Source organism: Microcaecilia unicolor, chromosome 4, assembly GCF_901765095.1.
Source record: "Microcaecilia unicolor chromosome 4, aMicUni1.1, whole genome shotgun sequence".
Lineage (NCBI taxonomy): Eukaryota > Metazoa > Chordata > Amphibia > Gymnophiona > Siphonopidae > Microcaecilia > Microcaecilia unicolor.
The window spans coordinates 166,499,772-166,515,998 of NC_044034.1; the positions used below are offsets into that span (position 1 = coordinate 166,499,772).

Below are 16,227 nucleotides of genomic sequence, written 5' to 3' on the forward strand. Positions count from 1 at the left end.
CATAGCATCCAATTTCTTATGTGCAACTCCACTAGTAGAAAACATATGTATGTAATGTATGTACATAAATCAATATAAAGACTTCACTGTTTCTGTATCAAATGTTAAAAAAGAACAACTTTATTTTCAGAAAATATATATTTAAAATAACCTTATTGCCCCACCCGCTGATGAGCACAATACATTTTTTTTTATCACCACACCCACTGTTCACATGTGATGCATTATCATTCAGTAGAAATGATATAATAAGTACATAAATACATAAGTATTGCCACACTGGGACAGACCAAAGGTCCATCAAGCAACATCCTGTTTCCAACAGTGGCCAATCCAGGTCACAAATACCTAGCAAGATCCCAAAAAAGCTCAATATATTTTATGCTGCTTATCCCAGAAGTAAGCAGTGGATTTTCCCCAAGTCCATTTTAATAATGGTCTATGGACTTTTCCTTTAGGAAGCCAGCCAAACTTATTTTAAACCCCGCTAAGCTAATTGCCTTTACCACATTCTCTGGCAACAAATTCCAGAGTTTAATTACAGTTTCTAATACATTTGTTACATATTATTCACTGATCCCAATAAACATATACTTAGCTTATCAGTGATACTTATGAAAGACCCAAATGCCTTTCACGTGCTCTTGAGTCTTTGAAAATACAGTTGAGTGAGGGTAGAGTTCATCAGTTGGAGCTACTCATTCACATAATAATCCAATCTGTGATGTCCCAAGTACAAGTCTCAATGCTCAAAATCCATCATGCAGTTATCCTCATGATTTTATCCCTTGTATTTTCTCATCCGAAATCTCTCTTAATTATCTTATTATATACTTGTTATGTCCATAACCTTTCCAGAACCTCTACATGGATACCATGTTTCGCTAAAAAGCGTCATCAGGAGATTCTAAAAAGCAATGTAACATGCATGTATCTCTCCTACTTTGTGATTTCTTTTCAGGGCTGGTGCTTGGGACTCTGCCCCCCCCCCCCCCCCCCCACCGGTCCAGCATCTCCTTTCTCTCTTTTCCCTCCCCCCTTCTCCCACCCCGCACCATTTTCAGCCCAGTGCCTTAAAAGGTAAAGAACAAAAGGGTTTTTTTTTTCACTTGACAGCTTTTTAAGTTATTTTAAAGCTTCCCATACATAGATATAAATATCATGAAAAAAATTTAATATAACTAAAACTGCTTAAAAAAATTATTGTAGCTGGTGGAATCAGCACTAATAAAGGCTATATTTTATGCTCCTTTTTCTACACTGTTCTATACAATACAGTAATATATGGCCAAATTTCAGTGAGGATATCCTGTTTACTGACGGGTTCATCTTAACTGTTGTTGTAATCTGCTTTGTGAAGCCTGGTGATATAAAGATTGGAAGTAAAATTAAACTTCTTTCATTGGGACACATCTTCATCTCATCTCTTTTCTACAAATGGATTATGCTGTTTTGAGCATGTTTCAGGGACAAGTGGTTTTCATAAATCAAATTAAAGTTAAAAAATATATTTTTTCTTTCATGTAGATCTCTCATTTGTTTTAACATAACTAAATGGGCTTTAAGCCCCTAATGCAGTCCATTAATTTCCTTATATTTTGTCCTTGTGATGACTTATACTGTGGTAAAACCTGCCCTCCCCCCCCCCCCCCACAGTAATGCCGCCATCCCCCTCCAGCATACTAGAGTCTTACCTTGCTGCCCACCCTGGTAGTGTAGTGGCCTCTGCAGCTGCGGGGGCAGGAAAGAATCCCATTCTTTCCTGCCCGCTGCCTCTACTCTGTCTCCAGTGCTCTCCACTTTTCTGTGCTGCGGGCGCCGCCGCCATGTTTTCCCAACATGGCTGCTGAGACTGCTGCAGCAGGAAGCCTTGGCAGCCATTTTTAAAATATGGCGGGGCCGTCCATGGCACAGAAGAGAAAGGTGGAGAGCACCAGAGACAGAGTAGCATCAGCGGGCAGGAAAGAGTGGGATTCTTTTCTGCCCCCGCAGCCACAGAGACCACTACACCACCAGGACGGGCGGCAAGGTAGTAGTACAGGGGAGGGGGATGGTGGTATTTCTGTGGTGGTGGGAGGAGGGTAAGCAAGGCAGTCTCTGATGCCCCCCCCCCAATGTTGGCACCCCCTGCCATGCATACCTTGCTTACCGCGTTCTGCTGACCCTGTTTCTTTTATTAGGAGAGATAGATGAGGATACTTAATTGATGTTATATACATACTGGGGTCCTTTTACTAAGCTAAGGTAAAAGGGGGCCTGTGCTAGCCTCAGCACGTGTTTTTGACCTCAGGCTCTGACCCCCCCCCCCCTCCCACCGCGAGGTCTGGCTACGCCCAAGGTACATTACGATAGAAAAAGAAGAATGGTTGGTTTCCAGTTTCAATTTGTTCAGTTAGTAACATTGGGGCCAATATTCAGACCGCGGGAGTTAGACCAGCTAAGCCCAGATATTCAATGCCGGGTTGTTTCCAGTGACTGGCATTGAATATGTGGTTCATTTTTGGGCAGTTTAAAGATAACCGGCTAAGTCAAATTTAGACTTAGCCAGTTATCTTTAAACCGGCCAAAGACATACGCTAGCCACAAACGGGGGATATTCAGCGGGAATAACCAATTATCCCCTGCTAAATATTGGCAGATGACTGGTTAAGCGCTATTTAACTGGTTGGCATCTGTTCTGACCAGCTGAGTATCGGGGTGGGGGTGGGGGGAGATTGTCATTATATAATTACTTGGTCTATTCAAATACATATGTAAACACATTTTTAAAATATGTATTCATATATTGCCACAGACAAGGTGTCCAGATACATTTGTATTTATTCATTTATTTGTTTTATGTCTCTATATATCTTTTTATTTTATTATCCATTTGTTTATAATGTATTAGTGATATTGGTCCTGCTCTATGGTATGTTTGTTTTGTTTTTTAATGTTTCTGTTTATAATTTTATTCTGATCTTTGTATTTTAGAGTTTTTACCCCTGAAGAAGGAATGTGCCAAAACATGGCCGTAAAGGGTTTTATGGTTCCTTTAATACAATGTGTGATAGGTGCATAGTAGTGATTTTTACTGTATTGGTATATTTTTTGTACCACTTGGCCTCTCTAATTTGAAGCAATAGATTTTTCTTTATACAGAAATCTGCTTGAAGTAAGAAGAGTTTTTGGGGCAATAACTTGGCCATCTTCTGTTCCTGGTACAGGCTTATGCAAGATGGACACAAAGGCAGGGTGTCAGGATGGGGTAACCTGCAAGAGACCTGGAGCTCTGGGAGCAAGAACCTCCCCACAGTCCTTCAGCGGATCAATCTTCCACTTGTGGATCATGAGACCTGCCGGGCTTCCACTAAAATCAAAGTTACTGATAATATGTTCTGTGCAGGCAAGAAACTGTTTTGTTTTCATTAAGATGTTTCATAGAATATCCAAGGAAGAAAAGCTGTTGCTGGAGAAAAGGAAGACTTGGAAAGAAAGCAGTCATATAGAGGAGACTTAAGGCAGTAGCTTCTGGGAGAAAGAGCTCAGATTAATAGAAGTAGCTCAGAAAGCAGTACCTGATTAAAGTAAAGCAAAGTACAAAATAAGTTGTGGGGTCAAATGGGTTAAGTAGGTGAAAACAAAGTAGGAGTAGACAGCTGCAGAGGCACTGATCTTACATCATGGTAAGTACACACACACAGTGGCGTTCCTAGGGGGGGGGGGGCGGTGGGTGCGGTCTGCCCCGGGTGCACACCGCCGGGGGGGGGGGGGGGGGGGTGCTGCGCGCACCTGTCCTCCGTTGTTCCATGCTTCTTCTCTGCCCCGGAACAGGTTACTTCTTGTTCCGGGGCAGAGAAGAAGCATGGAACAACGGAGGACAGGTGCGCGCAGCACCGCCCCCCCCCCCCGGCGGCATGCACCTGGCGGGGGGGGGGGGGGTTCCTTCACGGGGGTGTCCTTTTGCCGGGGGGGGGGGTGTCTGCGCTGCATCGGGGGGGGGGCACTGCGGCGATCCGCCCCGGGTGCCAGCCCCCCTAGGAACGCCACTGCACACACAGCAGTTCTCAAAGGATGAAGGGCCATAAATTTGGCATGATGGTAAATGAAACAGAAAATATATCAATGCACAGTAGAAACAAGTATTAATAGCTTACTAATGTTGTGAGCAGTATCAAATCTATGGTTGGAAATATTCCTTTAGGGCAATGTTGATCATAGCCTGCTGTACTGAAATGAAAGGGGAGAAGAGCAGAATACAGTATTTGTAAGGACAGACTGAAGACAAGGAGATTGAGTGCAGAACAAATTACATCTTTTTTTTTTCTTTGCAGGTTATAGGCCTGATCAAAATGAGAGGGGGGATGCTTGTGAGGGAGACAGCGGAGGTCCCTTTGTCATGAAGGTAAATTCTAGCAGTATAATGTTTGCTTAAAGTTGGGCTACTGGAAATTCTGTGGCACCTTCTTGGCAACAGCCAGAGGCATACTATAGAAAAATAGAACTCAGACTGCTACAGTTCCCTAAACAGAAACTAAACACTAACAGAATGTTGTCATACCTCAAATACAGAAAAAGCAACCACAAACTGTCTCGTAGCCCTTCTCCAACGCCTCCTGATCCTTTACACCATCTCATTACCCCTACTTCCAAACACTGTTCTCACCCTTTTCCTCCTGCCATACTTTCCTCTTCCCAACCCACTTTTAACCACTTCTTTCCATTCTGACTGCTTACTCCCTCCCCTCTGGTCCACTCTCTCTGCTCCCTCCCTCTGTGCAATCTGAGCCTTTTTTCACCCTCTGCCTCCTCCCATTGCCCATTTCCAGTCCTTGCACCAGCTGCTACCCCCAGCATCAAAACCATCTCCAAGCCTCATCCTACCCCCTGCCCTTAGTTTCCTTCTCCCAACCACATCCCTTAGCATCTGTTCTCTCACCTATCCTCAGCCTCCACAGTTAGCTCCAAGCTTCCTTCTCCTCCCAGCATCAGATCTTTTTCTCAGTCCTAGCACGAACGCCTTCTGCAATTTCCAGCCTTGTGTTCCCCCCTCAGCCCCCAGCATCAGATCCTTCTGCCTGCTCTACTCTAAGCATCAGCACCTCTTATAAATAGCCCCCAGATAACCTGAGAACTTATACAAAAAGAACTTATGAAACCAGATTTGGTGAAACAAGTCTTAATTTGTTATTTCAAAATACACCCTTGCAAAGATGGGTGCCTCTAGAAGGAACAGGCACACCCCTCCTTAATGTTTATAGGTTTTATACCCTTTCTTTTTAGATACATTAAGTATCTGCCCCTAAGTTTCTCATTGGATATTGACATAGGCGTAGTTTGACTGTTTCATTTGGGGGGGCAAAGGAAGGGGCGGGGCATATTAGCATATTCATTTGCATATATGTATATGCAAATTATGCTAATATGGAGGAAGGAAGGGAGCAAGAGCTGGCTTTTTTGGGAATAACCAGTGTTCGTTTGACGATGGATAACCACTGAATCGGAGAGGCAGCGGGTTTGGCGGCAGGCAGTGGTGTGCTGGTAAATGTTTAACAACAGACTCTCCCCCCCGGTCCCCCTCTGCGCCCCCCCCAAATTGCAGAGCTGGCTTTAGCCAGGGAGAGAGCCTGGGGGGGGGGGGGAGTATAAATAAGTAAATATAAACTTTTAATGTTGAGCACCTGATTCTCAAAGTGAACATATTCCAAACACTATAATGAAAATAAAATAATTTTTTCTACCTTTGTTGTCTGTTTTTCTGATCATGCTGGTCCAGTATCTGATTCTGCTGCTATCTGTCCTCTTAACTCAGTTTCCAGTGCTTCCTTTCCATTTATTTCTTTCCTTTCCTCCTTTCTTCTTCATTTCTGGTCCTCAGCTTCTGCCTATTTTCTTCATCCATGTGCAGTTTTTCTCCTCTCTTCCTTTTCCCTCATCTCATCTCCTTCCTCACTCTTTCCTCCCCTCCATCCATGTCCAGCATTTCTTTTCTCTCCCCTGCCCTCCATCCACCCATGTCCAGCGACCCTTCTCTCCCTTTGCCCTGCAAGCACCCATACCCAGCGACCCTCCTTTCCCCTTCCCCCATGCCCAGTGGCCCTCCTTTCCCCTGCCCTCCATCCACCCATGTCCAGCAGTGACCCTCCTCTCCCCTGCCCTCCATCCACTCAGTCCAGCAGTGACCCTCCCCTCCCCTGTCCCCATACCCAGTGGCCCTCCTTTCCCCTGCCCTCCATCCACTCAGTCCAGCAGTGACCCTCCTCTCCCCTGTCCCCATGCCCAGTGGCCCTCCTTTCCCCTGCCCTCCATCCACCCAGTCCAGCAGTGACCTTCCTCTCCCCTGTCCCCATGCCCCTCCTTTCCCCTGCCCTCCATCCACTCAGTCCAGCAGTGACCCTCCTCTCCCCTGTCCCATGCCCAGTGGCCCTCCTTTCCCCTTCCCTCTATCCACCCAGTCCAGCAGTGACCCTCCTCTCCCCTGCCCCCATGCCCAGTGGCCCTCCTTTCCCCTACCCTCCATCCACTCAGTCCAGCAGTGACCCTCCTCTCCCCTGTCCCCATGCCCAGTGGCCCTCCTTTCCCCTTCCCTCTATCCACCCAGTCCAGCAGTGACCCTCCTCTCCCCTGCCCCCATGCCCAGTGGCCCTCCTTTCCCCTTCCCTCCATCCACTCAGTCCAGCAGTGACCCTCCTCTCCCCTGCCCCCATGCCCAGTGGCCCTCCTTTCCCCTGCCCTCCATCCACTCAGTCCAGCAGTGACCCTCCTCTCCCCTGTCCCCATGCCCCTCCTTTCCCCTGCCCTCCATCCACTCAGTCCAGCAGTGACCCTCCTCTCCCCTGTCCCCATGCCCAGTGGCCCTCCTTTCCCCTTCCCTCTATCCACCCAGTCCAGCAGTGACCCTCCTCTCCCCTGCCCTCTCTTCATCCCACCCTCTCCCTGTTCCTTCTCCCCCCCCCCCGCAGCGAGCCAGTTCTCCTCCCTCCCTCCAGATCCATCCCTCACCAACTTGATCTTCGAATTCTTCGCCTGCCCGCTAGCGCTGACTCTCCCCTGCCGGTTCGCGCTTCAAAATGGCCACCGAGACTAAGTCTCGGCGGCCATTTTTAAAGCGCGAACCAGCAGGGGAGAGAGCGCTAGCGTGCCGGGCAGACAAAGGATTCGAAGATCAGGTCGGTGAGGGACGGATCTGGAGGGAGGGAGGGAGGAGAAGGAACAGGGAGAGGGCGGGGCGAAGGAAGAGCTGCCTGGTGCCGGCCCTGCGTTTGGGGGGGCATTGCCCCCCCTCGCCCCCCCCCCCCAGTCTACGCCCATGGATATTGATCACATTTACCAACCCCTAATACATCATTGTTAATTATCACATGACAGTCCTGCTAAAAATTTTCCATCACCCAAGCAGCTAAGTCTCTATCCATTGTTAGTTCTGCTTGTTTTGCATTTTTTTTTTGTATCTTTAAACCTTTATGTGAGAGCTTTGCATAGTTCAGCACATGGCATGTTCCATCTTCCCCTTTGTCCATATTACAGTTTCATGGTCTCATGCTTAGATACATTGTTGTTTCAGCTCTTTGGGCTTCTTACCCCTCTTTTCTTCTCTCTCTCCCTGTCTCAGCATTTTTATCACTTTGCACACATTACCTTAAACTAACAGAGTTTCTTTCGTTAATGATTTAAAAAAGCTATAATATGGTGGTTTCTGTTAGAAAGGGCCTACAGAAGTATAGTTATGCTTCCATCCCTAAAGAGCTCCTTTCTACCAGGGCATAAGTTATTTTTGCAATTATGTTAAATGAAAAAAAACAATATATTTACACCTTTCTAACACCTCTAAATTAGCTGCAGAGCAGGAGGAGGATTTTATGTTTTTGTTTTTTTATGTTCCTGCCTAGCCTGGCACCAAGCATATTCAAATTGGAGAGCAAATAGTTCCTGTATGATACAGGAAGTATTTGCTCTCCAATTTCAACATCCACGCAGTGCCAGTAGTATAGCAGGAATGAAAAAAAAAAAAAAAAAAAACTAAAACCTCCCACCATGCTGCAGCTGATGTTGTACTGGAAAGACAAATTTTGCCAAACTAGCCCGCCAGGTTGCAGGGATGCTTAGTTTCCCTAAGTTTCTCTGTCTCAGGCACAGGCCACTACACATTCTGCACAGGCTGTTTCAAAGTCATCTGCAGCCAAAGCTGAAGTCCTTGTGTAATAGACTGTAAGGCTTCTACTTAGATTTGCATACATATCTTGCAAAGCAATAGCTAAGCTACTATCTAAAAAGAAGTTTATACAAAGCAACTTGTATCCCAATCTGGGGATAGAAAACAGCATTGCTGCATCCCATGTGGTGGGCAAAACAAAATATGGGCATTATGATCCATCTTTAGCCAGATCTCATTACATTATTTGTTGACATCAAGAGTCTTAGGTTTAGCCGGCCCATCTTGCTCTGTTGTATGTAAACATGTCTTTATACTTTGTTTTATTTGAAATTGTTAAAGCTGTGGCAAGCAACTGTGGCGTCAGTCAGGTATTGCTGGATGACATAAATTCCCAAGGCTTTTTTTGAGGGGGAACTGAGTACCGGCACCTTTTCCATTGTCTGCTAAAATTGACCCATGGTCCCCAAGTTTTAATGAAAGAGCTCAGGTTGTACACACACATTCTGCCTTGTCATAGATTACGTGACTGGTTGCAGGGGACCTGGCTATTGTGGGGTGGGCCCTCAGTGATCACCCCACCCCTGAAAGGTGGACTGGCATTTGAGTACCAGCACCTTTTTCGATAGAAAAAATGCACTGTAAATTCCTATTATCATCGGTCTGCAGTGTTGATCTCAACCTAAAGAGGCTGGATGGTACCCTTCTGTCTTAATGTGACAAACTAATAATAGTTTACCAAGTTTCACCACCAATTTGCCTTTGTCTTCTCTGGTAACTCATAATTCAAACTTTACCTTCAGAAGGATGCTTCCAAGATAAAAGCTAGCAGGGAGGCAGCAGCTGCATCAGAGAAGCTGTTTATTATTACTGCTTTTGTCCTTCCTCAGCATCCACATGATCACCGCTGGTATCAGGTGGGCATCGTCTCCTGGGGGGAAGGCTGTGACCGTGATGGAAAGTATGGCTTTTACTGTCATGTGTTTCGCATGCGGAAATGGATCATGAAGACTATTGACAAATATGGGAGTAGTTGAAGATGAACGATCTGGATGAAGTCCCTTTCCCCTATGGATTTGTCAATCAGCTAGAATTGGAAAGTAAAGCCAAGATTATATTAAAATCATGGATATTTTTCCATTGCCTGCCAGATTTCTTTTGTGTTTAAGCAACAAATGAACCAAAAACCAAATGTGTGCACTGATCAGAGCATCACAACACAGAATAGTGTTTTGGGCACTGAGCTACCTGTCAGTATTTACAGAATATTAGATAACTACCCATCCACTATCATAGAGCTCTAAAGTCAGTCTGAGTAAAATAGCATAGGGAGGCCCTGACAGCTTATTATTCATTAATAGAACATGGCCCCAAGTGAGATGGGCTTTATACAATACATACAACCCCCCCCCCCCCCCCACACACACACTCTCCTACAGTCCCACTCTGCTCATTGAGCTGACATGTTTCGACACCGGTGCAGATGAGGACAGAGCCTTTGGGGATGGTGCAGGGACAAACTTTGTCCCCATGTCATTTTCTACCTGGAAAAATGGTTTTGGAGATACAGTGGCTAATGGGGACTGGACCTAGTTGTGGGATAAACCTCTGCATATATTGTCATCTATTCTTCACAGTCCACAGGATAGTATGGAAACCATGTAACATGGCCAAAATAACTAATTTTAGAGGTAATGCTGGTCATAAGTACATAAGTAGTGCCATACTGGGAAAGACCAAAGGTCCATCTAGCCCAGCATCCTGTCACCGACAGTGGCCAATCCAGGTCAAGGGCACCTGGCACGCTCCCCAAACGTAAAAACATTCCAGACAAGTTATACCTAAAAATGCGGAATTTTTCCAAGTCCATTTAATAGCGGTCTATGGACTTGTCCTTTAGGAATCTATCTAACCCCTTTTTAAACTCCGTCAAGCTAACCGCCCGTACCACGTTCTCCGGCAACGAATTCCAGAGTCTAATTACAAGTTGGGTGAAGAAAAATTTTCTCCGATTCGTTTTAAATTTACCACACTGTAGCTTCAACTCATGCCCTCTAGTCCTAGTATTTTTGGATATCGTGAACAGTCGCTTCACATCCACCCGATCCATTCCACTCATTATTTTATACACTTCTATCATATCTCCCCTCAGCCGTCTCTTCTCCAAGCTGAAAAGCCCTAGCCTTCTCAGCCTCTCTTCATAGGAAAGTCGTCCCATCCCCACTATCATTTTCGTCGCCCTTCGCTGTACCTTTTCCAATTCTACTATATCTTTTTTGAGATACGGAGACCAGTACTGAACACAATACTCCAGGTGCGGTCGCACCATGGAGCGATACAACGGCATTATAACATCCGCACACCTGGACTCCATACCCTTCCTAATAACACCCAACATTCTATTCGCTTTCCTAGCCGCAGCAGCACACTGAGCAGAAGGTTTCAGCGTATCATCGACGACGACACCCAGATCCCTTTCTTGATCTGTAACTCCTAACGCGGAACCTTGCAAGACGTAGCTATAATTCGGGTTCCTCTTACCCACATGCATCACTTTGCACTTGTCAACATTGAACTTCATCTGCCACTTGCACGCCCATTCTCCCAGTCTCGCAAGGTCCTCCTGTAATCGTTCACATTCCTCCTGCGACTTGACGACCCTGAATAATTTTGTGTCATCGGCGAATTTAATTACCTCACTAGTTATTCCCATCTCTAGGTCATTTATAAATACATTAAAAAGCAACGGACCCAGCACAGACCCCTGCGGGACCCCACTAACTACCCTCCTCCACTGAGAATACTGGCCACGCAATCCTACTCTCTGCTTCCTATCTTTCAACCAGTTCTTAATCCATAATAATACCCTACCTCCGATTCCATGACTCTGCAATTTCTTCAGGAGTCTTTCGTGCGGCACTTTGTCAAACGCCTTCTGAAAATCCAGATATACAATATCAACCGGCTCCCCATTGTCCACATGTTTGCTTACCCCCTCAAAAAAATGCATTAGATTGGTGAGGCAAGACTTCCCTTCACTAAATCCGTGCTGACTTTGTCTCATCAGTCCATGTTTTTGTATATGCTCTGCAATTTTATTCTTAATAATAGCCTCCACCATCTTGCCCGGCACCGACGTCAGACTCACCGGTCTATAATTTCCCGGATCTCCTCTGGAACCCTTCTTAAAAATCGGAGTAACATTGGCTACCCTCCAGTCTTCCGGTACTACACTCGATTTTAGGGACAGATTGCATATTTCTAACAGTAGCTCCGCAAGTTCATTTTTTAGTTCTATTAATACTCTGGGATACATGAGATACATAAATTGGCACACTATCTTATATGCTTTTATGTTCCCCAATCATTCAAAATGTTTGGTCAAGCATATATTCCTTGTTGCACATACATACATAATTTATTTAAATTAGTAGCCCCTTATTTTCTAATTCCTGTTACTCTCTTACCTCTCTCTATGTTTCATCTTTGCTTATATACCCTATGGAAGAAGTGGGATAAAGCTATACAGGATGTATACACAGCATACTGGTAAACCTCTGTAAGAAGGTTCAAGGCATGGGTTCTTATCCTTTCAGCTTTCTTGAAAATGGATTTGAGTACGACCAGCTGGTGGAGCATATATTTACAGCTGGGGACTTTTGGGGGGTAGGTTAAATGTAGTGGGAGGGGACAGGCCTCACTCAGTTGTAGATCCTTTAAAAGTGTACATACTGACACTCCTTCCTAAAGGGGATTTAAGAAATAAGAATGCCCAGCCTCCTCCTTTAAAAGGTGTTCTGACCTGGTTTTACAGCCTGGCTCACTGACGCAGCACTAACACAAACTACTCAACAATTACTGTGGATTCTTTTGGATTCGTATTAGGTAAACAAGACTTTTATTAGAGGTTTAAATAGAGAGTGTATAAGTCATTATTGTCTAAGATACACAATGATTAGGCTATATAGCTGAGGAGAAACAATAATACCTGTCTATAGTTGAAAAGAAACAATTATTACATCACTGGTCACTACATCCAAGCAAAGCTAGGAGTTTCTAGACCAGGAAAAGCAATAATAAACTATACATAAATCACTGATCCTTAATCTCCACATCCAGGCTCTTAACATCAGTTGGGGGGGGGGGGGGGGGGGCCCGGGCCCGTTCACAGCGAAAGGCAGGAGTACCTTGATCAGGAAATATAGTTCTCTGCACAGTACATACATTACTCACAGATTAGCTCCTCAATTTCACTGGCAAAGAGGGTGAGTAGCCTAGTGGTTAGTGCAGTGGACTTTGATCGTGGGAAACTGAGTTCAATTCCCACTGCAGCTCCTTGTGACTCTGGGCAAGTCACTTAACCCTCCATTGCCCATGGTACAAAATAAGTACCTGAATATATGTAAACCACTTTGAATGTAGTTGCAAAAACCTCAGAAAGGCAATATATCAAGACCCATTTCCCTTTTTATTAGACTTAGAACTCATGTTCAGAGCTATGGAAAATTACAGAATGTTTGAGAATTTCTCTGTTTAGGTAAATAAGCCATAATGTGGGAATGTGGTCATATGTTTCTCTGTCCAGGTGACCAGTCTGAACTCAAAACAGGCTCCACCTACCCCTTCACATACCAAATTAATTAGAGCTGTGTCTTATCTTCTTACACATTCCAAATCATTTTCACACAAACAGAATAAACAATCATTTTAATGAGAGAGAGTGCACTGTCGGTCACTCAGAGTTGGAAAGCATTCTTTAAAATCCTTCCATTACAAATGGTCATATTATCACTGTTTTATCATACAAGCTAATGTTGGATGCCAAGCTATCACTGAAGATCAGAGATACAGTTAAAGCATTTTATAAGTTAAAGTTAGTGAAAATATTACATAGCTTCACTTATTCAGGCTTCTTTTGAATAATCTGAATTCATGTACAATAAAAAAATATATATATTGTCCAAAATGTCATTCCTTGACATAACTGGGAATAGGAATATGTAAACAGATCTTTAAAAGGCTTAATCAACTACACTGGCTGCAAATTCCACAATGCATTATACATCGGTCCAGCGAGCCTTTAAGAGGGCTAGTGCTCATTTGAAGGACATGCTTGAAATTGCTCTTGCATTCTAGAATCCTCCAGAACTAATCTTTTATCAATGAAATCAGCTAGATTAAAAGCAACTCACTTCTGCTTTTTCAGTGGCAGGGCCTGTCCCATGGAATAGTCTGTAAAATTACTTTGAGGCCAGGCATTTTTATAAAATAAGCACCTGCTTTGTTCAATGTTGTTGGAAAATTGATGTTGTGCTCATCAATTTTCCAAGATCAGGGCCCTGGCTTAGACACAATATAAAACAGTATGAAGTCCATGAGGGAGCGATCCTCCTTAGGGATGTTCTCCTTTTCTGAAGAAGACTGAGGTAAAAGGAGAGACCAGTCAACTCGTCCTGTTCAGAGCAGTCTGCTGCTTCTTAAGAGGATTCCCAGCAGCTGTGTTTGAGGAATATTCTGTTGGCAAGTCTGAACTTGGCCCTCACTGTTAGACAAGTCCATTAGGATAACATCCACATTGTAAAGCAGATCAAATGTCCATCTTGGAGCAACCTTTTACTCCAATTAACTCAACATCAGCAACGAGGCACTCAGAATTGAAGCACTTCTATGCCACATCATTAACATTTTGGTTCCTGCCAGACTATGTTTTGAGAATGAGTTAAGCTGAAACCAGCATCAATATTGATGGAAGAAATTGAGGCAGGCGTCAACACAGCACTCATTATTTTCTTCTCTACATCCTCCTCAAGACTTGAGCACTGCCTGCAGTCCCTCAAGGACTAGTGGGTTTGAGATCATGGCCTACAGTGGGAGTGGTTACATAATAAGTGACAGCAAATAAATAGCTTTATGATCCAGCAAGTCTTTATCTTCCACTCCATTGTCTTCCTGGGTCAACTGATATGACCTGCGAACGCACGCAGATTGATGCATCTCATATAACATCAAGAAGTATGTATGGATCTCTCTATATGCTTAGGTGGCAGTTGCTGCTAGCTCCAAGGTCCTTGAATTATGCTCCAACAAGAACTAATACCAGTGCTTCCTAACTTCTACTTAATTCTTTGATACTAGCAACAGAGTAAAATCCCTCAACTTATTTGGGTGGGATTTCTATAGACAGCCCCACTAGCCTCCATCAAATTTGACCCCAAGGGTGACCATGTCTTCTCTAGTTATGAGTCACCTACATCCAATTCAGGTCAGTGCCTCTGGTGCTTACATGCCTGGATCAGACTTACTGCAATCAAAGAGCTCCTGTCAAAACAAAATCCTATGGCTAACTTAAGCTAACAGTTTGAGGGATCACAACAGGCTCATGGCATGCCCAGGACCAGCCTAACCATTAGACAAGAATAGCTGAACACCTAGAGCAGTAGCTTCCAGTAGGGCTGCAAAGTAAACAAATCCTGACAGTCACACAAACTCTTAAGAACCAGGAGTGCATACTTTTATCTGCAAAACAAAGTATGATGTATAATTATGTATTTGTATATAGAACTTATAGGATTATCATGATTTTAAAGTTTTAATTATCAAAATCTCAGAGGGTGTAGCTGATAGGCTAGAAACATTGAACTGGGGGGGGAGGAGTAAAAGACTTACAGTTCACCTAGGGTGCCCAATAGTCTTGTACTAGCCCTGGGCCTGGCAGGCATCAATTTCTACATTTTATTAAGTGATGTGTCCTACTGCAACAACTGCACTTTTTGAATCTACAGCATGCTCCTTAACCTCTAGCACAAAAGGAAAAATATATGACTAGCTGAGATTGGGTGGCAGAGCTGGTGGTGGGAGGCGGGGATAGTGCTGGCCAGACTTATACAGTCTGTGCCAGAGCCGGTGGTGGGAGGCGGAGATAGTGCTGGGCAGACTTATACAGTCTGTGCCAGAGCGGGTGGTGGGAGGCAGGGCTGGTGGTTGGGAGGCGGGGATAGTGCTGGGCAGACTTGTACGGTCTGTGCCCTGAAAATGACAGTTACAAATCAAGGTAAGATATACACAAAAAGTAGCACATATGAGTTTGTCTTGTTGGGCAGACTGGATGGACCGTGCAGGTCTTTTTCTGCTGTCATCTACTATGTTACTATGAAGTGAAAGGAAATAGCTCAATGGTCAGTTTCAACCAATGCTGTTCTGAGCACAGAGAACAATGCTAACTGCAGCTGCACAAAAATGTTCAAGAAACTACAGAGCCATCCTATCTAGGGCAGGGGTTGGCAACATCATTCCTTGAGTAGCCCAGCCAGGTTTTCCAGATTGTCCTAAATAATATGCATGAGATCTATTTGCATACAATGGAGACAGTGCATGCAAATAGATCTCATGCATATTTATTGAGGAAATCCAGATCTATGGAGACTAAGAGCAAGGACACATTTTTGAGGTGACATCAAGTGGGAAAAATCAAGTTACTTACCTGCAAACAGGTGTTGTGGGTGGCAGAATACATTATGAACTATGATGCAATCCTCAAGCATCAAGCCTGCATGGGCAAAGGCAATGCAGTCTACTGGTCAAATGAAGAAGAGTGTGTGTGTGTGTGTGTGTGTGTGTGTGTGTGTGTTTTTTTAATGGTAGCTCCTGATTTTTAGAATCAAAAGAAACAAAGTTGGGGATTTTCTACGGGCTTTAGTACACTCCAAACAGCAGGCTACGGTTCTCTTAAAATCCAATGTGTGCAGGGTACTTACTGTTGGTGGCAAAAGGTGGCCCAAGGAAAAATTTTAGCAGGACCATTGCCTGGATTAAGGTGGAAATCCCACACTTAGGAAGAACTTTCAATGAGTATACAGAACGTCCCTGTTGCTGTAAAACTTAGCATGAGGTGAATTCGTTACTAGAGCCTGGAGATTACTTGTTCTGAATGCTGAAGTCACTGCCACCAAAAACAAGACCTTCCCGGTTAGATACTTCAGTAGCATGAAAGGAATTTTCATCAGCTACATTTAAACATTGAGATCCAATAATACTGCATAAGGCCTGACGAGAGACTTCAACAGAAACAAGCCCCTCATGAATGAAACAATTAAAGC

General features: G+C 44.3%; 1 protein-coding gene across 1 annotated transcript in view; it reads left to right on the top strand.

Moving 5' to 3' along the window:
• Window positions 1-9,274, top strand: part of F2 (coagulation factor II, thrombin) — a 46,508-nt gene extending 37,234 nt beyond the window's left edge. Inside the window, exons 12-14 of the mRNA XM_030200873.1 lie at window positions 3,207-3,385; window positions 4,314-4,384; window positions 9,022-9,274. Of these exons, the coding sequence (XP_030056733.1) occupies window positions 3,207-3,385; window positions 4,314-4,384; window positions 9,022-9,168 (397 nt within the window). The 3' untranslated portion in view covers window positions 9,169-9,274. The remainder of the gene's footprint in view (window positions 1-3,206; window positions 3,386-4,313; window positions 4,385-9,021) is intronic.
• The last annotated feature ends 6,953 nt before the right edge of the window (window positions 9,275-16,227 follow it).